The following is an 18,533-nucleotide window of genomic DNA, read 5'->3' on the forward strand; positions in this document are numbered from 1 at the left end:
TTTCATCCTTCTCTATTGAAGATCTCAAAAATATATGAAGCTACAATTTCAGCACAAGGCGAAAACAAAGAAGAAACCAGAAATATATCTAATTTCCGGAAATTCAGAAGTGATGAAACAGTTGGTAATCCAACTCCTGAAGTTCAACAATGTTCATCCGATGAGATGGTTGAATCATATAATAGGAATAGCATTAATAAGCATGATCGTGTGCTTAGAAGATCTTCCCAAGTGTTAAAAAACAACAAAGTCACATTGAGCAATGTTAATTCTTGATTCTATTTATTTTACCTTATTATTTTTTTTTGTGTCCATTTTGTTGTAAAAAAATAAAAGGGAGGGGAATATGTGATAATGTGACATCATCAGTTAGAATATAGACTGTAGAATAAGAAGGTTAGTTTTAGAAATAACTTAGTTCAGGGCAGTTCAGTTAGGGAGCACGATGAATAAGGATCTGCCTGTATGGTGCTAAGCAAATAAGTGTTTAAATTACTAGGCAGTGTCACAACTGCTCTTTAACTTTCCTGGCTGTTGCGATGGTCACCCTGTAATTGGGCTTTTGGAATGTTTCTTTCCTGACCTGCCCAAAGGTCAATGGGCTTTGATCAGCCTTTCAAGCATCCCAAGTAAGTGGCCTTTGGTATATCTGGACCGCACTACCATTCGTTCTGACATTATAGTTGCTCACTTTTAGCTTCCATGACCACTTTCTTGTTTTGTGGCATCCTCCCATGCTCCTTCCCCATCTGGAGGCGAGGTACTGCATGTTAAGATCGCTGCAGGAATTCTGATGGTCCTGCCCTTTTGTGCCTGACATTGTTTTGACGCTGTAAGGGTGTTGCCCAATATTGCCTGCATCCTATGAGCCACCACAAGTATACTGAGAGCCTTCCGTGTCTCATCTGTCAGAACTCGCACACAAGCTCCATTTTTTTAGCTTGGTGGAATAGAAACTCCTTTAGCAAATTTGCAGTATTCTGCGGATTCCAATGCCCCTTAGGTGCAAAACATTCTCTATCAATTCAGTGCATTGATTTTACTTAAGGCAACCCATTCTAACACACATTCAACATCTTCATAAGAACACTTTAAGCATTAACTCCCAGTTAATTTGTGTGCGCCCTCTGATTGATCATATACCTCACCATGGTACCAAGTGCTTCTGGGCCACAATTAACAGTAATTTAATTCTCAGGAGTACATCATTAGTACAGTAATTCAGTTTCTGATGCGAGCATCTCCTTAGTACTTTTAGTTGTGCTGTGCTTGTGCAGATAATTAATTGGCAGAGACGTTTACATGCATGAGCCGAGTAGGTACTGGGCCAGGACCCCGGCATTTCAGGGGGTCCCTGATACAGCCAGCTCTGCTCTGTAGAGCCCCTTGCCCTGATCACCTTGAATAATTATTCAACACATTGTTTAAATACTGTTTTCCTTCAATTTTCTTTTATTGTGGGTGATGTGTGGGGCTCTATTACAGACATTTTGTGGAGAAATGTTTGTTTCATGCAACATCCATAAAAAAAGTATCTTTTAGAGCAAAACAGGACCTCACATAGGAGACATGGGGGGGTCACAGAGATTATTTGTAATACTATTAGTGAGCTGCTGCTGTCGCAGTGTTGAACACACGTCACTATCTCCTGATATTAGATGTAAACCCATTTAGAATTTGGACTAATGTGCCTGTGCACTCTCACTGACCTGACCAAAGAGGGCATGAAAGAGCTGAGTATGCATCATAAATATAAATCTTTGGCACAGGGCCTCCAAAATCCTTAAGCTGCCCTTGTTCATTGGAGTGATTAATCAGCAGTGACATCTTATCATGTCTGTCAGCAGTGAATACGATATGCATTAGAGCTAGGCTGCACTAGTAACCTCTCCTCTGCCACTGCAGTGACTAAGGTCTCTGACCTGCCCCAGAGGTCAGGAGAGCATGCATTTCCACAACATAGCTGGAGATGATTAATGCCTGACCACCACCGGCTTCCACACCAACATTGGACCATCCGTGTTAATGAATATGCTTATCTTCTCTAATTTCACATGCCCTGCGGGCCCCCTCCTGCCCACCCTATCAACTTTATGGTGTGTCCCAAAAGAAAATATCCTTTACCGTGCATAGAACCGGCCATCTTGAACTCACTCCGAAAGTCTCTGGATCGCCCTGCCTTTCTTGTTTCTTTTAGTATGGGCCTGACTTTGAAAGACTCTTAGGTCCTGCTTGAAGTATTTGCTATCTTCCTTGCCTTGTCTTCCTCGCCTTGTCTTCCTCCCACAACTTACCTCGGCGTGTTCCCTTATAGCAGTGACTGGAACCTAGTGCTGAAAAATGCCAACACATGCTTCATGTTACTCACTGCCAGGTGGAAACCATCATGCTTGTCTTAAGCACATTTCTGCCTCCTGTGTCTGCCTCCACCTCCCTCTATTCAGTCATTACAACTTGTTATTGGATGCCCCACTTCCTTGGCGGGCATCCACACACTGCCCATCCCTTCTCCTCCACCCCCCTGCAATGCGACATAGTTAACAAGAGAATTTGGAGATTCTTGCACATGGTGAATTCTTATTATCTTCTCTGGGGTTTGAGAGGAGTGTCTGTTCACATTCTCACATCACCCAGGACCTATGTCTGGACTTTTCCTCCCACTGCTGAAACCTTCCAGTACCTGATAATCCACAAGGTGGCAAGATTATTCTGAAATGAACTTGAAAATGACAAATGATCCTCTCAGACAAATGTTCAAGGACTTAATTTATTTCCCCAAGCCCTCCTGAATCCACCCATCACTCTTCCCATTATTTGGTTTTTGGTTTTTGTGTGTCCTGTCACTCCTTTGGTTGTCACTAACGTGGTTTGGCCAGTGACTGTTTTGTGCATAAAGATGTTTTTGCACCTTGTTTACCATCAATTCACAAGTGGCGCAATTCATGGTTAATTAGTCAGTAAGTTGGCAGGGTATGCCCAGACGTGGGTCCCTTGCTCACTTTGCCACTGGATTCAAGCTAGCCTGGCTGATGAAGGGTGTTACCCAGATACTGGTCCCAGGATGCTTGTTTCCGGTCCAGTGAAGACATGGCTAGGCAGGTCCGGCTGGACTGTTCCCATGAGGCACAGGGTCAAGACTGATTTGCATATAGCTGTGTCTGAACTGGGGTGGCAAAGTGAGCTAAAGAATGATGATGGATTCAATCCAGATCTGTGACTGGGGATGAGTGTCTGAAAAGTTTCAGCACTCCGTCCATCATCTTCTTGTGTTTGCTTTGTTCGCCCTAAGTTGGCAGGGCATGCCCAGACATGGGTCCCTTGCTCACTTTGCCCCTGGATTAAAGCTAGCCTGGCTGATAAAGGGTGTTACCCAGAAACCGGTCCCAGGATGCTTATTTCCGGTCCAGTGAAGACATGGCTTGGCAGTTCGAGCTGGACTGTTCCCATGAGTTACAAGGTCAAGACTGATTTCCATATAGCTGTGTCTGAACTGGTGATCTGTGACTGGGGGTGAGTATCTGAAAAGTTTCAGCACTCCGTCCATCATCTCCTTGTGTTTGCTTTGTTCGCCCTAAGCACAGCTGTAGCATTGAGGAGGACAGTGGGGCTGATGGTTAATGGCAGAGGCTATATCACAATCATGTCTCCTTGCTAAACCAGGATGAGTGAATGGGGGGTCTTGTAGTCACTAGCTAGTGCTTTTGTGTGTGTCCCTAGCGATGTAGCCTTTCCACTGCTCACCCTCCCCTCTAAGTCAGCAACCATCTTTCTTAAAGATGCAACCTCATCCCTAAGAGACTCTATAGCAGAGGTCTTCAAACTTGTTTCGGCTGAGCCCCCCATCTAAACTTTTTTAGACTTCAAGCCCCCCACACCCTCCCCTCCCATCACCACTTGACAACAAATTCTGGAAGCTGATCCTCTGCATCATCTCTAGCCATTCCCACCTACAGAGTCCTTGCTGTATTAGGCAAATAGTATTAAAGTAAGCTGAAGTTTTTATACTGCCTGAGGTTAGGTGACATATGCTTATTACAAACTTCAAATGAAAAGTATCCAAGAAAAATTGTGCACAAAAAATGACAATGTTGCTTTCTTTTTGACATAAAACATAAAATTTGGCATAGATCAATAAAAACAATTTCAAAACTAATGTCACAGCTGTGCCTGTTTTTCTCCAAAGAGTTAGTCAATGTGTTGATGGATTCTTGCTACTGCAATCCTGAGGTTGTGCTCCACTTGCAGGAGCTTATTTACAAGCCCCTTACACTGCCACTGTGTCACCCTTTGTGATGCACAGGTGGCGCATTTTGCTGCTCCATATTTACAAGGATGGGAAAAGCCACCCTGCATGGCTTTTACTGTCCTTGTAAATATAGCCCCTGTAAACGCAGCACTTTGCCTGAAAAGGGAGTTCGATGGGTGTTGCTTTGGGTGTTCCCAGGCAACACTCATGGAACCTGACACATTTCCAGATTTACAACAAACCGTAAACCTGGAATTGCATCTGAATGCAACTCCTCCCCAGGAGAGGAGTAGGGAGGCGCAACGAGGATTAATTTATTCATTTCTCCTGTATTTTTTCTTCTTTTTATGCATGCTGAATGAAGAAATCACCTCAGCATTAAAATAATGCAGGTTTCAAGTTCTATGTGTGCTAATGCAGCACACATAGAAGTTAAAAGATGTCTTTTCAGATTGCATATGTGCAGGAAGGGTCACCTTCCTGCACATAAACAATCATCCCCATGACTCGGGCATCGTTGCACCATGTACAAGGGTGCCTGCATCGGCACATGGCAGTAAATTGTGTGCCAGCGCAGGGGAGAGCAAAGGGATCCATCATATCCTTGTAGATATGACAAGTGCAGCAATTTGGCGCATCCAAAGGGCTTGTGGTTGCCGCGCTGCAACACTTCCTTGTAAATGAGAACCCCAATTCTGAGTGGTACTTAGAAACCGGAGTGCTCACAAAAATGTTTAATATATTTTTTTGCAATTTTGTATAGCACAATCATGACCCAAAGGTATTGGCTTGCTTTACAGGAGCATCTTCCACATCACACAAGCCGTTATCCATTTTTTGTAAGTACGGGGAGATTAAGTGATTTGCCCAGAATCACAGGATGTTGAGCAGATGCTGAGAATTGAACTTGGTTTCCCAGTTCCAAAGTCAGCAGCTCTGGCCGTTGCGCCACATCATTGCCCCTATATAAGATATCAAGAAAAAGGGTCCCGCAAAACATGGTTTCTGACACAGTTGAAAAATCTGTGATTATGTGGTGTAAGGCCAGGTGGCACCAGTAGGAGGCCAGCCACAGTTTCTCAAGAAGGCCTGTGGGACATCTACATCAGACACACATGCGACATAAGTGATTCAAGAGAATATATGCCTTTCTTCTCTAGAAGCATCAAAAGCCATTCAGGTGTTAACATAGTTGGCTTATAAAGAATATAGCCTTCCCAAGATTCAGAAACAGCTACGGTTATATTTGCCCTACGAGAGACAGATGGCATATTTCATGATATTTGCTATTTTTGGCATGTGTACTCAGCTCTAAAGTATTTGAACTCTTTAAATGAGCACCAGCGACTTTAATCACAGTCACATTTATTTTCCATAAAGGGTTTTTGGCGACGATCACATGATGTAGAGCTGATGGCAGGACTCAAACCTGGTTCCCCAAAACCAAAGTCAGCAGCTCTGGCATTAAAGACGCATCCTCTTCTCTTCAAAACACCCAACATTCCCACTAGTGTTGGGAAGAAAAGCGAAGGAGGAAGACTTTCAAAAAATAAAAAACTCCTCGCACTTACCTGCTAGTGAACGGAATCCTCAGGAAGAATGCACCCGTTGTCAAATCCTTGGAGTGAAAGGCCGTAGCTGCGATGTTACAATCCATGATAACCTTGAGGGGTAAGGCTTCAAAAGTGAGGCAAAGGTCAGCAACCCGATATGAAATTCAGCAATCAGGAGGTGAAAGGCAGCAGTGATGAAGCGCTTCTTTATCAACACAGTTGCTTTATGTATGCACAATTCGGGGCACTTCCTGGCATCTGTACTGCTTTTCATCTCTATGGAGGAACGTCGGTGTCGTCATCAGTGCTGCGGGAACCATATGATGATTGACTGTTATGATTGCTCCAATCAGAGAGAGCCCTAACTCGACAGGGGGGTCTGCAACACAGGCAGGAAACGCACTTCCAACGTGGGAAGCAACAATGGAAGGTGAAATAGTGGAGTGGAATGCACGCCCCCCTGAGGTGATGCTGCGCCCCCCACTTTGAAGACCTATGCTCTATAGTGACCTTCAGGCTATGCAATAGGGAGAAGCCTTCATTCCGCATATCATTAAAACCAATATGTACTCGCCCCGCCACTCGATTAGCCTCCTCTGAAAGCACCTTGTATCTGTTGTGGCATTCAGCTTGGACTACCTGTACTTCTACAAGAATGTCCAAGTGCTCACTACAGCCCACTAGAGGTTCAGGTTACGGGTTCCTACATCCTAACCCTTTCCCACTCCTTTTTCGGAGTTTATTTTTAACATTAGTGCGATTCGTTTAGGGGCCTTCTTGGTGGGGAGAGAGGAAGGGAATGGAGTTAATGGCGCTAAAGGATGAGTATCAGAGCTATTGGTGTTAACAGATGGAGGGGGAGGTGGAGTAGCCGCGACATACGCAATTTTGTGGCATTCCGTAAGTAGAGTCTCTATCCTATCCATTGTCTTTTGAGCAGATAGCACCAGTGGACTTTTCCTTGGGAAAAGAGATACTCTGGGCCTTGTCCTGAAATTTCCTTTTTCCCATAGCTCAACAAATACGACAGTTACAAAAAGGCACACGGAGTGCACTGGGCTGAAACCAATAGTTCACAATTTATATTAAACTGGAGGAAACTTGAGTGACTCCACAAAATAGTCCGGGGAATATTTGCTTCCTTTCTTTTTCGCAGCCTCCCTTGAAGGGAGTGGTTAGTTCCCTCTTTTCTCCACATTCCAACCAATAACAGTTAATTCCGAAGATAAAGGGTGGCATAATAGTTTCAGGGCTGTGGCAAAGAAAAGTACCTTTCAATGGAGTGCACTGCCCAGAACTAGTACCGGGAGTCAAAAACCAGAGCCAAAGGGGTGGCCACTGTCTCCTCCTGTTGCCAGACGCAGAAAGGGCCTGTCCTTGGCCCGGGCTTTGCCTGGGCGTGTCCCGAGCTGCGGGATGGCTCCTGTTATTTTATGGCATTCCTGCACCGAATACACCGTTGCGGCCCCTACTCCGGCTGGTGGCAAGCTGGGAGCTGTAGTGTCCCACTGTGGCTGGCGAGGCAAGTGAGCTACGGGGGTCCCGTGCTGTGGGACGGCTTCCGGGATTTTATGGTGCTCTCGCGCCGCACACAACGTTGCAGCCCCTTTTCTTGCCAATGGTAAGCAGGGAGCTGTAGTCTCCCACAGTGGCTGGCGAACTACGTTAGTAATAGTAATAGTAACACTATTCTAGAAATGAAGAATATTTTACACCTCTCAGTAGGCTATCTTTCAAAAATCAATCATATAAAAAAAAGTACACACACTCCATAGCAAGCTAAATACTATTCCCTTGTCGCGCGAACACCTTAAATATTTTGCAGACATTGAAACAGAAACCCTTCTGCTATCCTACAAGTCGACTCCAAGTCCCCCCCACCAATGTAGATTAACATAAAATTCAATCAGTCCTATAAATACAAATGGAACAACACAGAAGAATAATAAAAAGCTATACCTCAATAATCTGAAAATAGTCATTTTAACACCTGAAAAACAAGACATAAACCTGGGTACCTCATTGAAACTGATCTTTTGCCTACTACTCAACTGCCGCTCAGCAGTGAAACATGCATCAGACCTCGCTGACCTCATCTTGAGCCAGGAAGTCGATATGACTAACCTAACGGAATTGTGGCTAACTGAATCATCTTCCCCATGCATAGATCTATTGGATCCACCAAACTGCAACATTGTGAGAATCAAAAGGCTAAACAAAATGGGCGGAGGCATTGCTTGTATCCATCGATCTGACATTTGCATCACTAAAATACACTACATGACCCCCTTGACTCATGTGAATATTTAATATCTACAGATTACCAACTTTGCAAACTACATGCTTTTTACCATCCCCCAAGTAAAAAAATTACATGTTCATAGACCAACTAATGGAAATCATTACAGCAAATTCTGCCCCTTTCTCCAATGATATATTCTTAGAGGACTTCAATCTTCATTGGGAGGACCTCAATGATAATCAGGTCAATGTCATCAAAGATTTCCTAGCAGACCAATCCCAGTTTCAAGCCTGCACTCTACCAACCAACACTAAAGGCTCTGCACAAGACTGGATAATCTCAAAAGAAAAAGCTGTTAAAGCAATCTTGATTGTTCCTTGAGGTTGGTCAGATCACCATATTATTACCTTATAAATACCCTTCATAAAAAGGAAATCAGCCTTACAATCAGTCAAGCCAGAAAATGGATTAGAGACACAAAAGGCCTAAGCTTGGGGAAACTAGCAGCATGTTGCGAGAAAGAACTTCAGCCACCTGATAATATGGCAAATGTCAACTAACTTACACTACAGCTCCACGATGACAAAGATAATTGATTCAATAGCCCTGTTAAAACTGAAAAGAATACCAGTTAAAGATAAAAACCCATGGTTTAACAGATCTCTTAATGAAGAAAGACAAAAAATTAGACTAACCGAATGGAAATGGAGACAGTACCCATCATCCCCCAACTAAAACTGCCAAGATTGACCAGAAACTCCTACAACAAAAGTCTTCTAAAATTAAAAAAAGCCTTCTTTAGAATAGAACTTGATAACACCAAAAATACACTGAGTAAACTTTACAAAATGTTAAAATAACAATCTAACAAAATGGCCAAATCCTCTCTAATAGCATACAATCATAAATAAGTTGTGAGGACTTCTCATACTTCTTTACAGCAAAAGCCAACTCCCTGTAGAAAGAGCACAGGACTGCAGCTGATAACCCCGCTAATCTAAAGAGTGCGCAAGCTGATCATCCATTTCAACCCGCTCAGTCAATGCCCAAAATAAAGCTCAGTGGTCAGCCTTCAAGCTATAGGACCACAAAGATAGTACCAAAACCTTATTGACTATAAAACCAAACAACCATTACAATGATCCTCTTCCCCAAAATGTTTGTTTACAATCAACCATATTGTCATCCCTATTTGGACTAAGATTAAATGCTTTGCCATCTCAAGGATCCTTACCAGACTGCCTAAAGACTGGCCAAGTCATTCCCATCATTAAAAAAACGGAGAAAACCTCGGACCCTGTAACCTTGTGGGTTAACAAGAAGGGAAGGAGCCAACACTGAAGTGCGGTGGAACAGAGTTTATTAGACAGTTGTCAAGGTGATCAAAGACAAGTGAGTCATCAATTGAGGAAACGAGGGCCAACGTCCTTCTGCTGGTCTTCGGTCTCTTCTTCTTGGTTTTCGGACCCCTTTTCTCCTCACCGTCCTCAACGTCTCGCCCGCATATAAAGCAAAAGGAAAGGAGACGTGGCTGTTAGTTCACAGCTCAATAACTGTTATGGCTATGGGAAAGGGTGTGAGGGTAACGCTCGTGAGGAAGGCAACGACCATCACCAGGTTGCTTAGGATCGGACCGAACTCAAAACCCAAAAGGTGCGGTGCTCCGTGCTTAATGGAACATGGTGCCCCGGTAAAGTCCCTCCTTCCTTACTCTGTTACCCGGTTCCCTCCCTTTTTAAAACTTAGTAGATTCCGTAAACGTTCCCGTACCTGGGTTAGCCACTCGTCTTCCTGCGCGTGGCTGGGCGGTGCGTGGGAACGGTGGCCTCCTGGCTTCTCCTGGGCTGCTCCCTTCCGCACGTTCTCTCGGTTCAGGGCTCGGATACCGCTTCTCCCGACTCCGGCTTCTTCTTGGGTCGTGGCTCCACGGTCAGCTCTCCCACGTCAGGGGTCCTCGAGGTTCGCGACTCCACGTTCGGTTCTTCCTCCGGAGTCCTCCGGGTCTGTGTCTTCAGCGAAGTTGGTCACCCATCGGCTTCCGCTCCTCCAGTCCGACTCGCGTCGGGCTACGCACACCTCCGCGTCTTCCGTGTCTGCCTTTCTTCCCCCTGGGGCCGAGTCTGATAGGCTCACAGATTCTGACATCATAAGGGCGGAGTCAACCTCCGTGAAGTCCAGGCTATCCTTAAAGGGCCCGGACCAGTCCTGTTGATGAGAGTGAGAGTCCGTTACGGGGCTTCGTAAAGGGTAGGTCTCGACCCCCTGACAGACCCGAATAATTTTTGACCGGTAATCAAGATTTCCATGCTAGATAAAATAACTGGAAAAATGTGTGCAACAACAACTGAGCCAACACATTACTGAATTCAAGCTATTAGATGTCTGCCAATCCGGGTTCAGATTAGGTCATAGTATCGAAACAGCAATTCTGCATATGTTGGATGACGCCCTACTTGCCCTAGATCGCAACGAAACTTGTATTTTAGTTCTTCCTTACCTTTCGTCTGCATTCGACAATGTAAACCATTTCAAAATACTAGAGTGACTTGAAAATAGGATGGGAATATGGGAACTGTACTGGAATGGTTGAAATCTTTCTTAGTGTACTAATCGCAAAGGTTTCTGGTGAATCAAATACTGTCTTTACCATACCCTAATCAGAGTGGAGTACTACAAGGCTCAACACTATCCCCATCATCATTTAATCTTTATGTTAAACCACTAAGCAAAATATTACAGCAGGCAAACATCTCCTTCCACATGTATGGAGATGACATGCAGATGTATTTTAAGATTGTGTCGTTGGAGGAGATCAAGATAATGAACCAGGCATTAAAGAGGACCATCCAATAGTCAACAAGCAATCCTCTTAAAGTAAACCTCCAAAAACAGAATTCCTTTTTGTACTCCAATCCTAGTGGACTCAACCAAGTCTACAGGAATTATGCTGGATAAGAACCTAAACATGTGAACCCACATCAACACAATGGCAAAAAAATGCCTCTTTCACCTGATTATCTTAGAAACTGAAACCATTCATCGAAACATCAAACCTTAATTCCGCAGTCCAGGAATTAATCATCTCGAAGTTTGAATACGGATGTACAACTTTATGGGGACTATATACGTTTTCAACGGCCCGCTAAAAGCTTGTCCCAATGCAGTTGCAAGACTGATAACCGGCACTAGAAAACTTGACCACATCACTCCACATCTGAAGGCTCTAAATTGGTTGCCATATGAAGCAAGAATGCAACTGAAGATGGCATGTATCACACACAAAGCTATAGACTGGAGGAAGCAGATTTTCTCGGAGTACCAGAGATCTTTTACTGAAACCCCCATTGATCCATAAGAAGAGAACGTACGATAGAGCGTTCTCTGGAGCTGCACTAAGAATTTGGAATTCGCTTCCCCCAAACATTAGGAGAATCCCGACCACTTCAGTATTCAAGAAGAAAGCTAAGATCTTTCTAATGAGCAAATTCCTCCCATAACCAGCAGCAGACCGAACACATCTATGGACTAATTAGAGACTAACTGACAATCTTTCGATTTTTCTATAATCTGCTCTCTCCAGAAGATTACATAAATGCAGCATAACAGACCCTCCAACTTCTAGATATATCTCTATAATCTATAACCAGTCTGTTTGCTATGTACAGTCCACTGTGCTAAATACCACATGAGGTACTCTTTTAGGACATATATATTTTTAAAATGTCATATGTTGTAATCTTTAAAACGCGAACTGTTTTAAAGTAAGTTGATGTCTTATGATGTAATCCTTAGGACATGTATTATTTTTAAAGTACAAATGTTTCCACTTAAAAGTTCATATTCATGCTTTGTTATTAGTTTGAAGGACTCATCTAACTGTCAACTTAAAATGCTATAGAATTGTGAAGCGATCTGATACACAATTGGGTCATGTTTGCGCTTTATAAAACACTGAATAAATAAATAAATGAATAATACAATAGACAGTACAACTAATGAATGGTCCTTAGGAAAGGCTCAATCAACGAACTTTGAAAGTTACAAAGACAGGTACATTCTGAACATGGCTTCCTCTAGAAAAAAACAAATTAATTCAATGTATTTATATAGAGAGCATGGATTAGTTTTCTATTTCACTGATTTTCTGAAAGAGAAAAGCATACAGAGAAGCTACTATACGCATAAATATTTTTTCACATAAAATAAAAGTGCACATTTCTTTCTGTAAGTATGAATTGATGTCAATACAAGCTGCTTGCGGCCTAGTCATGCCAACTTAAGCTTATCTGAATTGGGCGTTATTTTTCTAACGAATAATAACACTCAAACAATACCATATAATCTACCAGGATTGTCTAGTGAGTACACAGCTAGTTTCCTAAGTCCTCCTGCCCTGAATCGGCCCAGAACAGGGTGTGTTGAGAGAGAGATTCATTCTGACTCCTTATCCTAAAGACATCTGACATAGCTCAGAGATGTGTGTCACAAGCTAATATCACTGACTTCGTATGCAGAGCTTCCTCCCACCTGCAACACACACACTTTAGGGGAAAAGTGAGCAAGTCTACAAAGAAAAGTCTAAGTATGTTTTTTTTGGGATAACTATGAGAAACAGCAAAAGTCTGGTGGTCCGTGACTGTTAAAAATTTTTTATTGTATTGGATGCACTCTAATGGTAAAAGACCAATTTTAAGTCTTCGGGTTGGTGGTCTCACAGCTGCTTTGAATATTTGCCAACCATGACCTGCTTGCATTATGGGCAGACAAATTGTTGTCTTCTTTCCACTTGCTATGCAAACTGATGTTTCAAAGACATGTTGTTTTCCTTGTAATTTCTATGCTTTTTTCCCCCCTGCAGGTTTATTGGTGAAGAATCAACCTCTGCTGGCCCTCACTGCAGCCTCACCAACAGCCCAACCTGGATTATTGATCCTATTGACGGAACGTGCAATTTTGTACACAGGTAAATACAACACAGTAAAGCAACAATCGTAAAGAAATATTATTGTAGGTGTGGAGGGTGGTTCACACTTTGTCTCCATCAGAACAGAAATGACAACACACTTATTCAAGTGATAACTCAAATCAATTATCAAGCCCAACCGTGAATACCATTCAGTGATCCCCAAAATCATGGTCATCTCTGCCTTTGGGTGACTCTGCCAGTACTGTCTTACAGGTGTTACAGTTGAAAGACAACACCTGCTTGGCTCCCAGGGAAGTTATGATGGTTTAGAAAAGAAGGTTAGGAAGCCAACTCTCTCTCACAGGAGAAACCTTGTTGGGTAGGTCCCACATTCGATCAGGGAACAACCTTTGCCCTTAGGGTCTCATAGTACTGACTTGACGATATCCTGTTCACAATGTTAGGAACACAGAGGAAGAGGGAGGAATGGTGAGTTTTTTTTTCTCAAACTTGATTTTATTGAGTTTTGCAAAAGAGTGATCATAGCAAATGGCAATACATATATTCACTAGAAACAAACAGAGGAGTACCACCAACGAGAAATCACAGATTCCTAATGGGGTGTGTAGTTGGACAAAAGTGAGAAGTTCTCCTTTTGTTAAAAAACCCCTCACTCATCACCTAGTGATGACATGCGTCATCATCGGGGTCCACCCTAATGACCTAGCGTCATCAGGGTGTGCTACAACACCTGTTTACAGTGGAGCAGGTTGTGAGTGAAGGTGCGTGAAAAGAAAAGGTAAGTGTGTTAAAAATTGTCCTGGTTTGAACTTGAGAAAAATAAAACTTTATTTGCAAGCAACTGGACAATGTTAAAATCGTGGCGAGATAAAGTGAGGGTAACTATGAACCCGTGTATCTCTGTATGTGTCTGGTCTACATGTTTCAACCATAAAGGTTTAGATTTAACCAGGTTTTCTTCAGGACCAAAAAACCAGTGGAGTGGATGGTCTGCGTCCCCTAAAAGACGCACCCGGTCCTACTCTCGGGGACCACTGATTGGCAAAAGTGTGCCAGTGGTTTCAGCTAGCACCACAGTGGGTGAGCTTAAAAAATCAAAATACCTGCAAGGGAAGGTGAAGACAAATGTCAGATATTAAACATTATACATGCCTGTTACGTTGAGCAGTGCTTCAAAAGTCGTGTCTGCATGCTGTCACTCCCACTAGGAAAGATTGTTATTTTCTAGCGTCACCAAAAGTCAGGGCGCAAAAAATGCCAACTAGACCAATATCCGTGAGACGATGTGGAAGTGTATGGCCGTGACTGGGCGGTAGGTATTAACCACAACTTGCAAACTCTATAATTATTAGTGCTATGTGTTGACTATTTGTCTACACAACTCCCGCGCTTCTCAACAATTAAGGTGGCGTGGTAACATCTCGCATTCCATATCGTGAGGGCGAGGTTATATCAATTGGATGGTGCATGCACTGCTATGTTTCTACATACTAAACATAAAACAAACACACTGACAACACGTAGGACACACAAGGATTAAGGCTCACTCTCAATGGAGTAATGTTTGGCTTCATAGGGCAGGGGAGGTTATCCTCGTTCTGAAACGTAATCTAAAAATAAGAGATCAATGGGCAGTTTCAGACATAGCGTTGGTGGGAGAGAGACCGGCTTGAAGGCTCTAAGCCGTATCAGGGATTTATTAATCAGCGTTCGGTGGGATTGCTGTGCCCGTAGGTATACTATGGCCACGTCTGGCTGGGTTTTTACTTGCAGTTTAGCTGCGAGGTCTAAGGCCGATAACCTACTTCCGTCCGCCGCCCTGTTAATGTGGAGCCGGGCGCTCGGGAATGTATTATGGCCGGTGCACTTCCGCGGTGGGCGGAGTTGGTTCCGGTCACGTGGGGCGTTGCTAGGAGCGCCGGGATGGAAGCCACGGGTATGGTGGCTGCGTAGGATCAGCGTATGTTGCCTAGCATGAGTTCGATCCCAGTTGGGGGACAACTAAGGGTTCAGAGGCACTGTTGTGCCGGAAACGGATCAAAGGTGCTGGGTTACATCTCAAAATGATTGGTAAATGTTAAATGGAAATTAACGTGAAATTTAAGGAATAAATTTAAGGAGAACAATTTATTCTACACAAATCTGAACTCGTTGCGATAACTTTGAGACAGGTAGGGTGCAATGTTGGTTATAATCAGGATATGTAACCCAATGGGGTATACATGAAGGTATAGTGGAGAAAGGATAAGTAGAACTAGTTCTCCAAATAGTGGGTGCACGATACTCTTTGTGGTACTCCTCTCTTTGTTTCTAGTGATATACCCAGGGGTACAGGAGTACTCCCCGTTCACCTATGTGAACAATAACCCATGCTCTCCCTCTTGTTTTTTCATGCCCTGGCAGCGCACAGCTGTGAGAGCAGATACCCAGCAGTACTGCCTGCCTTACTGCTTACATAACTACGGGACACCCTGATCGATCATGGCAGACACTCAAGGCTTAACTTATTCGGCAGAGGAAATAGACTCCATCATGGGCAATCTAGCAGTTTTTGCGGATACAAACATAAGCAGCACAATCTCCCAAACATCTGACTGGGACAAACTAACAGAGATGAAACGGAACTGGATCAGAACCATATTACATGGCACAATACTCTAGGAATACGTGACAAATCAGATGGCACCCAAAGGATTGCTGGTTTCCAACGCCCCACGCATTTTCTTAGACGACCAGGAGTTCAGAAGAGATTGGGCCCGCATAGCATGGCACTGTACGCATGACTGGATCATGCTCATCCTTAAGACAGCCCTACGTCTATCAGAAAAAATACAGATAGAAATACAAGTAACGGAAGCACAAATAAAAACCAGCATCACAGGATACAAAAAGAAACTTGATGATCTTAATAAAGAGATGAATGAATATAGGGACAACCTCACACAGCAGAAGGTCCAAAAATTTCAAAAGGACCTCAAACGCTTCTCATTTGTGAAGGCATACCCCTATTCAGATGCGGATTACAAAGCCACACCAGGACTGATCCCGACTCGGATGTGCCTAGCAATACTTCCAATAGTTCCAACAACAGTGGTGGCTCTGGGAACAGCAATCAGAGACAAAGACAAAGAGGCGGATTCAGAGGACACTACCAATGGCCACAATACAGCCAGCCTCCATTCCCCGAACCGTTTATGCCAGATCAACCATTTCCCATGTATGGATGGCAACCACCATTCCAATCTCCCTTCTTTCAACCTAACCAATACCGCCCTCCTTTTTCCAACAGAGGCAGGCGCGGAAGAGGCCGGAAAAGAACCTGGAACAATGTCCAATGGCAGGAGGAGGACCCAGTGGGCAACAACACCAGAAGCAGAGCGGGAACGAACAAAGCGGGCCCCAGCAACACGAGGAATTAGTGACCAATCTATCATCCAAGACCCTTACTGACACAGAAACCACAGTCCTGAACAAAGGCCTCGGCTTCGTACCAACAACACGACTAGATAAATTCAAGCTTCACTGCGAACTGGCAAGTTTCTTCCGGAAACTAAAACTTAAAGCTTTCTTTGAGAAACATCCAAGTAAGGAAACAGAGGAGAAACCAAATGAAACAGGACTGAGAATTAAGTCCACATTCATACCACCACCCCACACCATCCCTGTGGAAATCCACACATTTGAACAGGCAGTGTTCAACGACATCGAACAAATGAGAGCAACCAAGCAATTCCAAAACAGTAGCAAAAAAGAGCAGGAAGCCATCATGAAACTCAAAACCGACAACTCCGTCATAATAAAACCTGCGGACAAAGGAGGAGGCCTGGTAATTATGAACAAAAATGATTACGACATTGAATGCAAGAGATTGCTTGGGGATGCCAGGAATTACCAACCCCTACTAAGGGATCCCACAGAAGACCTGAGAGCAGAAATCCTACAACTCATAGAGACGACAGAGGCCACTGGAGGGATCTCCAAACAGGAAGCGGATTACCTGAGTAAAACGGAAGGAAAAATCCCATATTTCTACATAGTGCCCAAAAAGCACAAAGGGAAAATCCCTCCCCCGGGCAGGCCCATCGTTTCTGGGATTGGCTCACTGTTAGAACCACTCTCTAGGTTCTGCGACTTTTTTCTAAAACCAATTGTGCAATCCACACCCACATATCTGAAAGACACAAAAAACCTGCTGGTACTCCTGAATGATATCAGAGTAGATGACGAAACCATCCTACTCAGCTTCGACATTGAGAGCCTGTATACCAGCATACCACAGGATGCCACCCTCAATGTACTCAAAACCACCTTGGAAAGGAACAATTGGGAGCACCAAACGCCCAAATCATTCATCTTACAATGTGCCACTCTAGCATTGAAAAGAAACTACTTTGAATATGAGGGCTCTCTGTACCTCCAAATTGGTGGCACATCTATGGGCAGTGTCTTTGCTCCTAGTGTAGCCGGGCTATACGTCCATGACTTTGAACAAAATTTCATCTTGACAGAGAGAAACCCTTTCACTGAGCACATCAAATTTTGGCGACGGTACATTGACGACGTCCTTGCAATTTGGCAGGGACCTGAAGAAATACTCAAAGACTTCATCACATGGATCAACTCCTGTGATCCACATCTCAGATTCACCCACAACTATGACAGACAACACATGATCTTCCTAGATATAGAAATCTCAAAGGAAGAAAATGGATTGGTAACAAAAACACACTTCAAACCAACAGCTAAGAACAACTTGCTCAGATACGAAAGCTTTCACCTCCGCCCACTCAGAGAAAACCTGCCCTATGGGCAATACCTCAGGCTTCGGAGAAATTGCAGCAAATTGGCGGACTATAAAACCCAGGCACAGGATCTAACCGTCAAACTAAAGCAACGAGGGTACCCTTCCAAGATCATTGAGAAGTGCCAAAAAAGAGCCAGAAATCAACCTAGAGATGCGCTTCTAGAAGACAACATGGCCCATAATGACACGGTCCCTCTCACTTGTGTCACGACATACAATACAATATCCAACCAAGTGAGCAAGAGCATCAATAAACATTGGCCAATACTGAACACGGGAGTGCTACAATGGGATAAACCACTCTTCTCCTATAAGAAGGCACCAAGCCTAAAAGACAGTCTAGTCAATACCAGACCCAAAACTAAACTAACCAATTTGAACCCGAGTGTCACAGAGTTGTGGAACCTCCCACCAGTGACAGGACACTTCAAATGCGGGGACTGTAGTGTGTGCCACCTCACAGAGAACACTAAGACTCTGAATTTGGAGGAAGGAAAAATATGGGAACAACGTACACATACGAACTGTAACAGTTCAAATGTCGTATACATGATCAAATGTACATGCGGGAAGGCCTATATCGGTATGACTACCCGGAAAGTCAAGCAACGCATCTGTGAGCACCGCAGCACCATACGCTGCAAGAAAAATGCGACAAAATTGACGGACCACTTTCTGGATGCGCACCACACTCCCAACGACATGAGGTGGACCATCATTGAACAGATTACATCAGGACCAAACACACAACAGCTCCTGTA

At 43.8% G+C, this 18,533-nt stretch overlaps 1 protein-coding gene across 1 annotated transcript in view; it reads left to right on the top strand.

Moving 5' to 3' along the window:
* IMPA2 (inositol monophosphatase 2) overlaps positions 1 to 18,533 on the top strand; it is a 183,730-nt gene that overhangs the window by 65,602 nt on the left and 99,595 nt on the right. The window contains exon 3 of the mRNA XM_078650515.1: positions 12,900 to 13,004. Coding sequence (XP_078506641.1) covers positions 12,900 to 13,004 — 105 coding nt within the window. The remainder of the gene's footprint in view (positions 1 to 12,899; positions 13,005 to 18,533) is intronic.

This window comes from Lissotriton helveticus, chromosome 7 (genome assembly GCF_964261635.1).
Source record: "Lissotriton helveticus chromosome 7, aLisHel1.1, whole genome shotgun sequence".
NCBI lineage: Eukaryota > Metazoa > Chordata > Amphibia > Caudata > Salamandridae > Lissotriton > Lissotriton helveticus.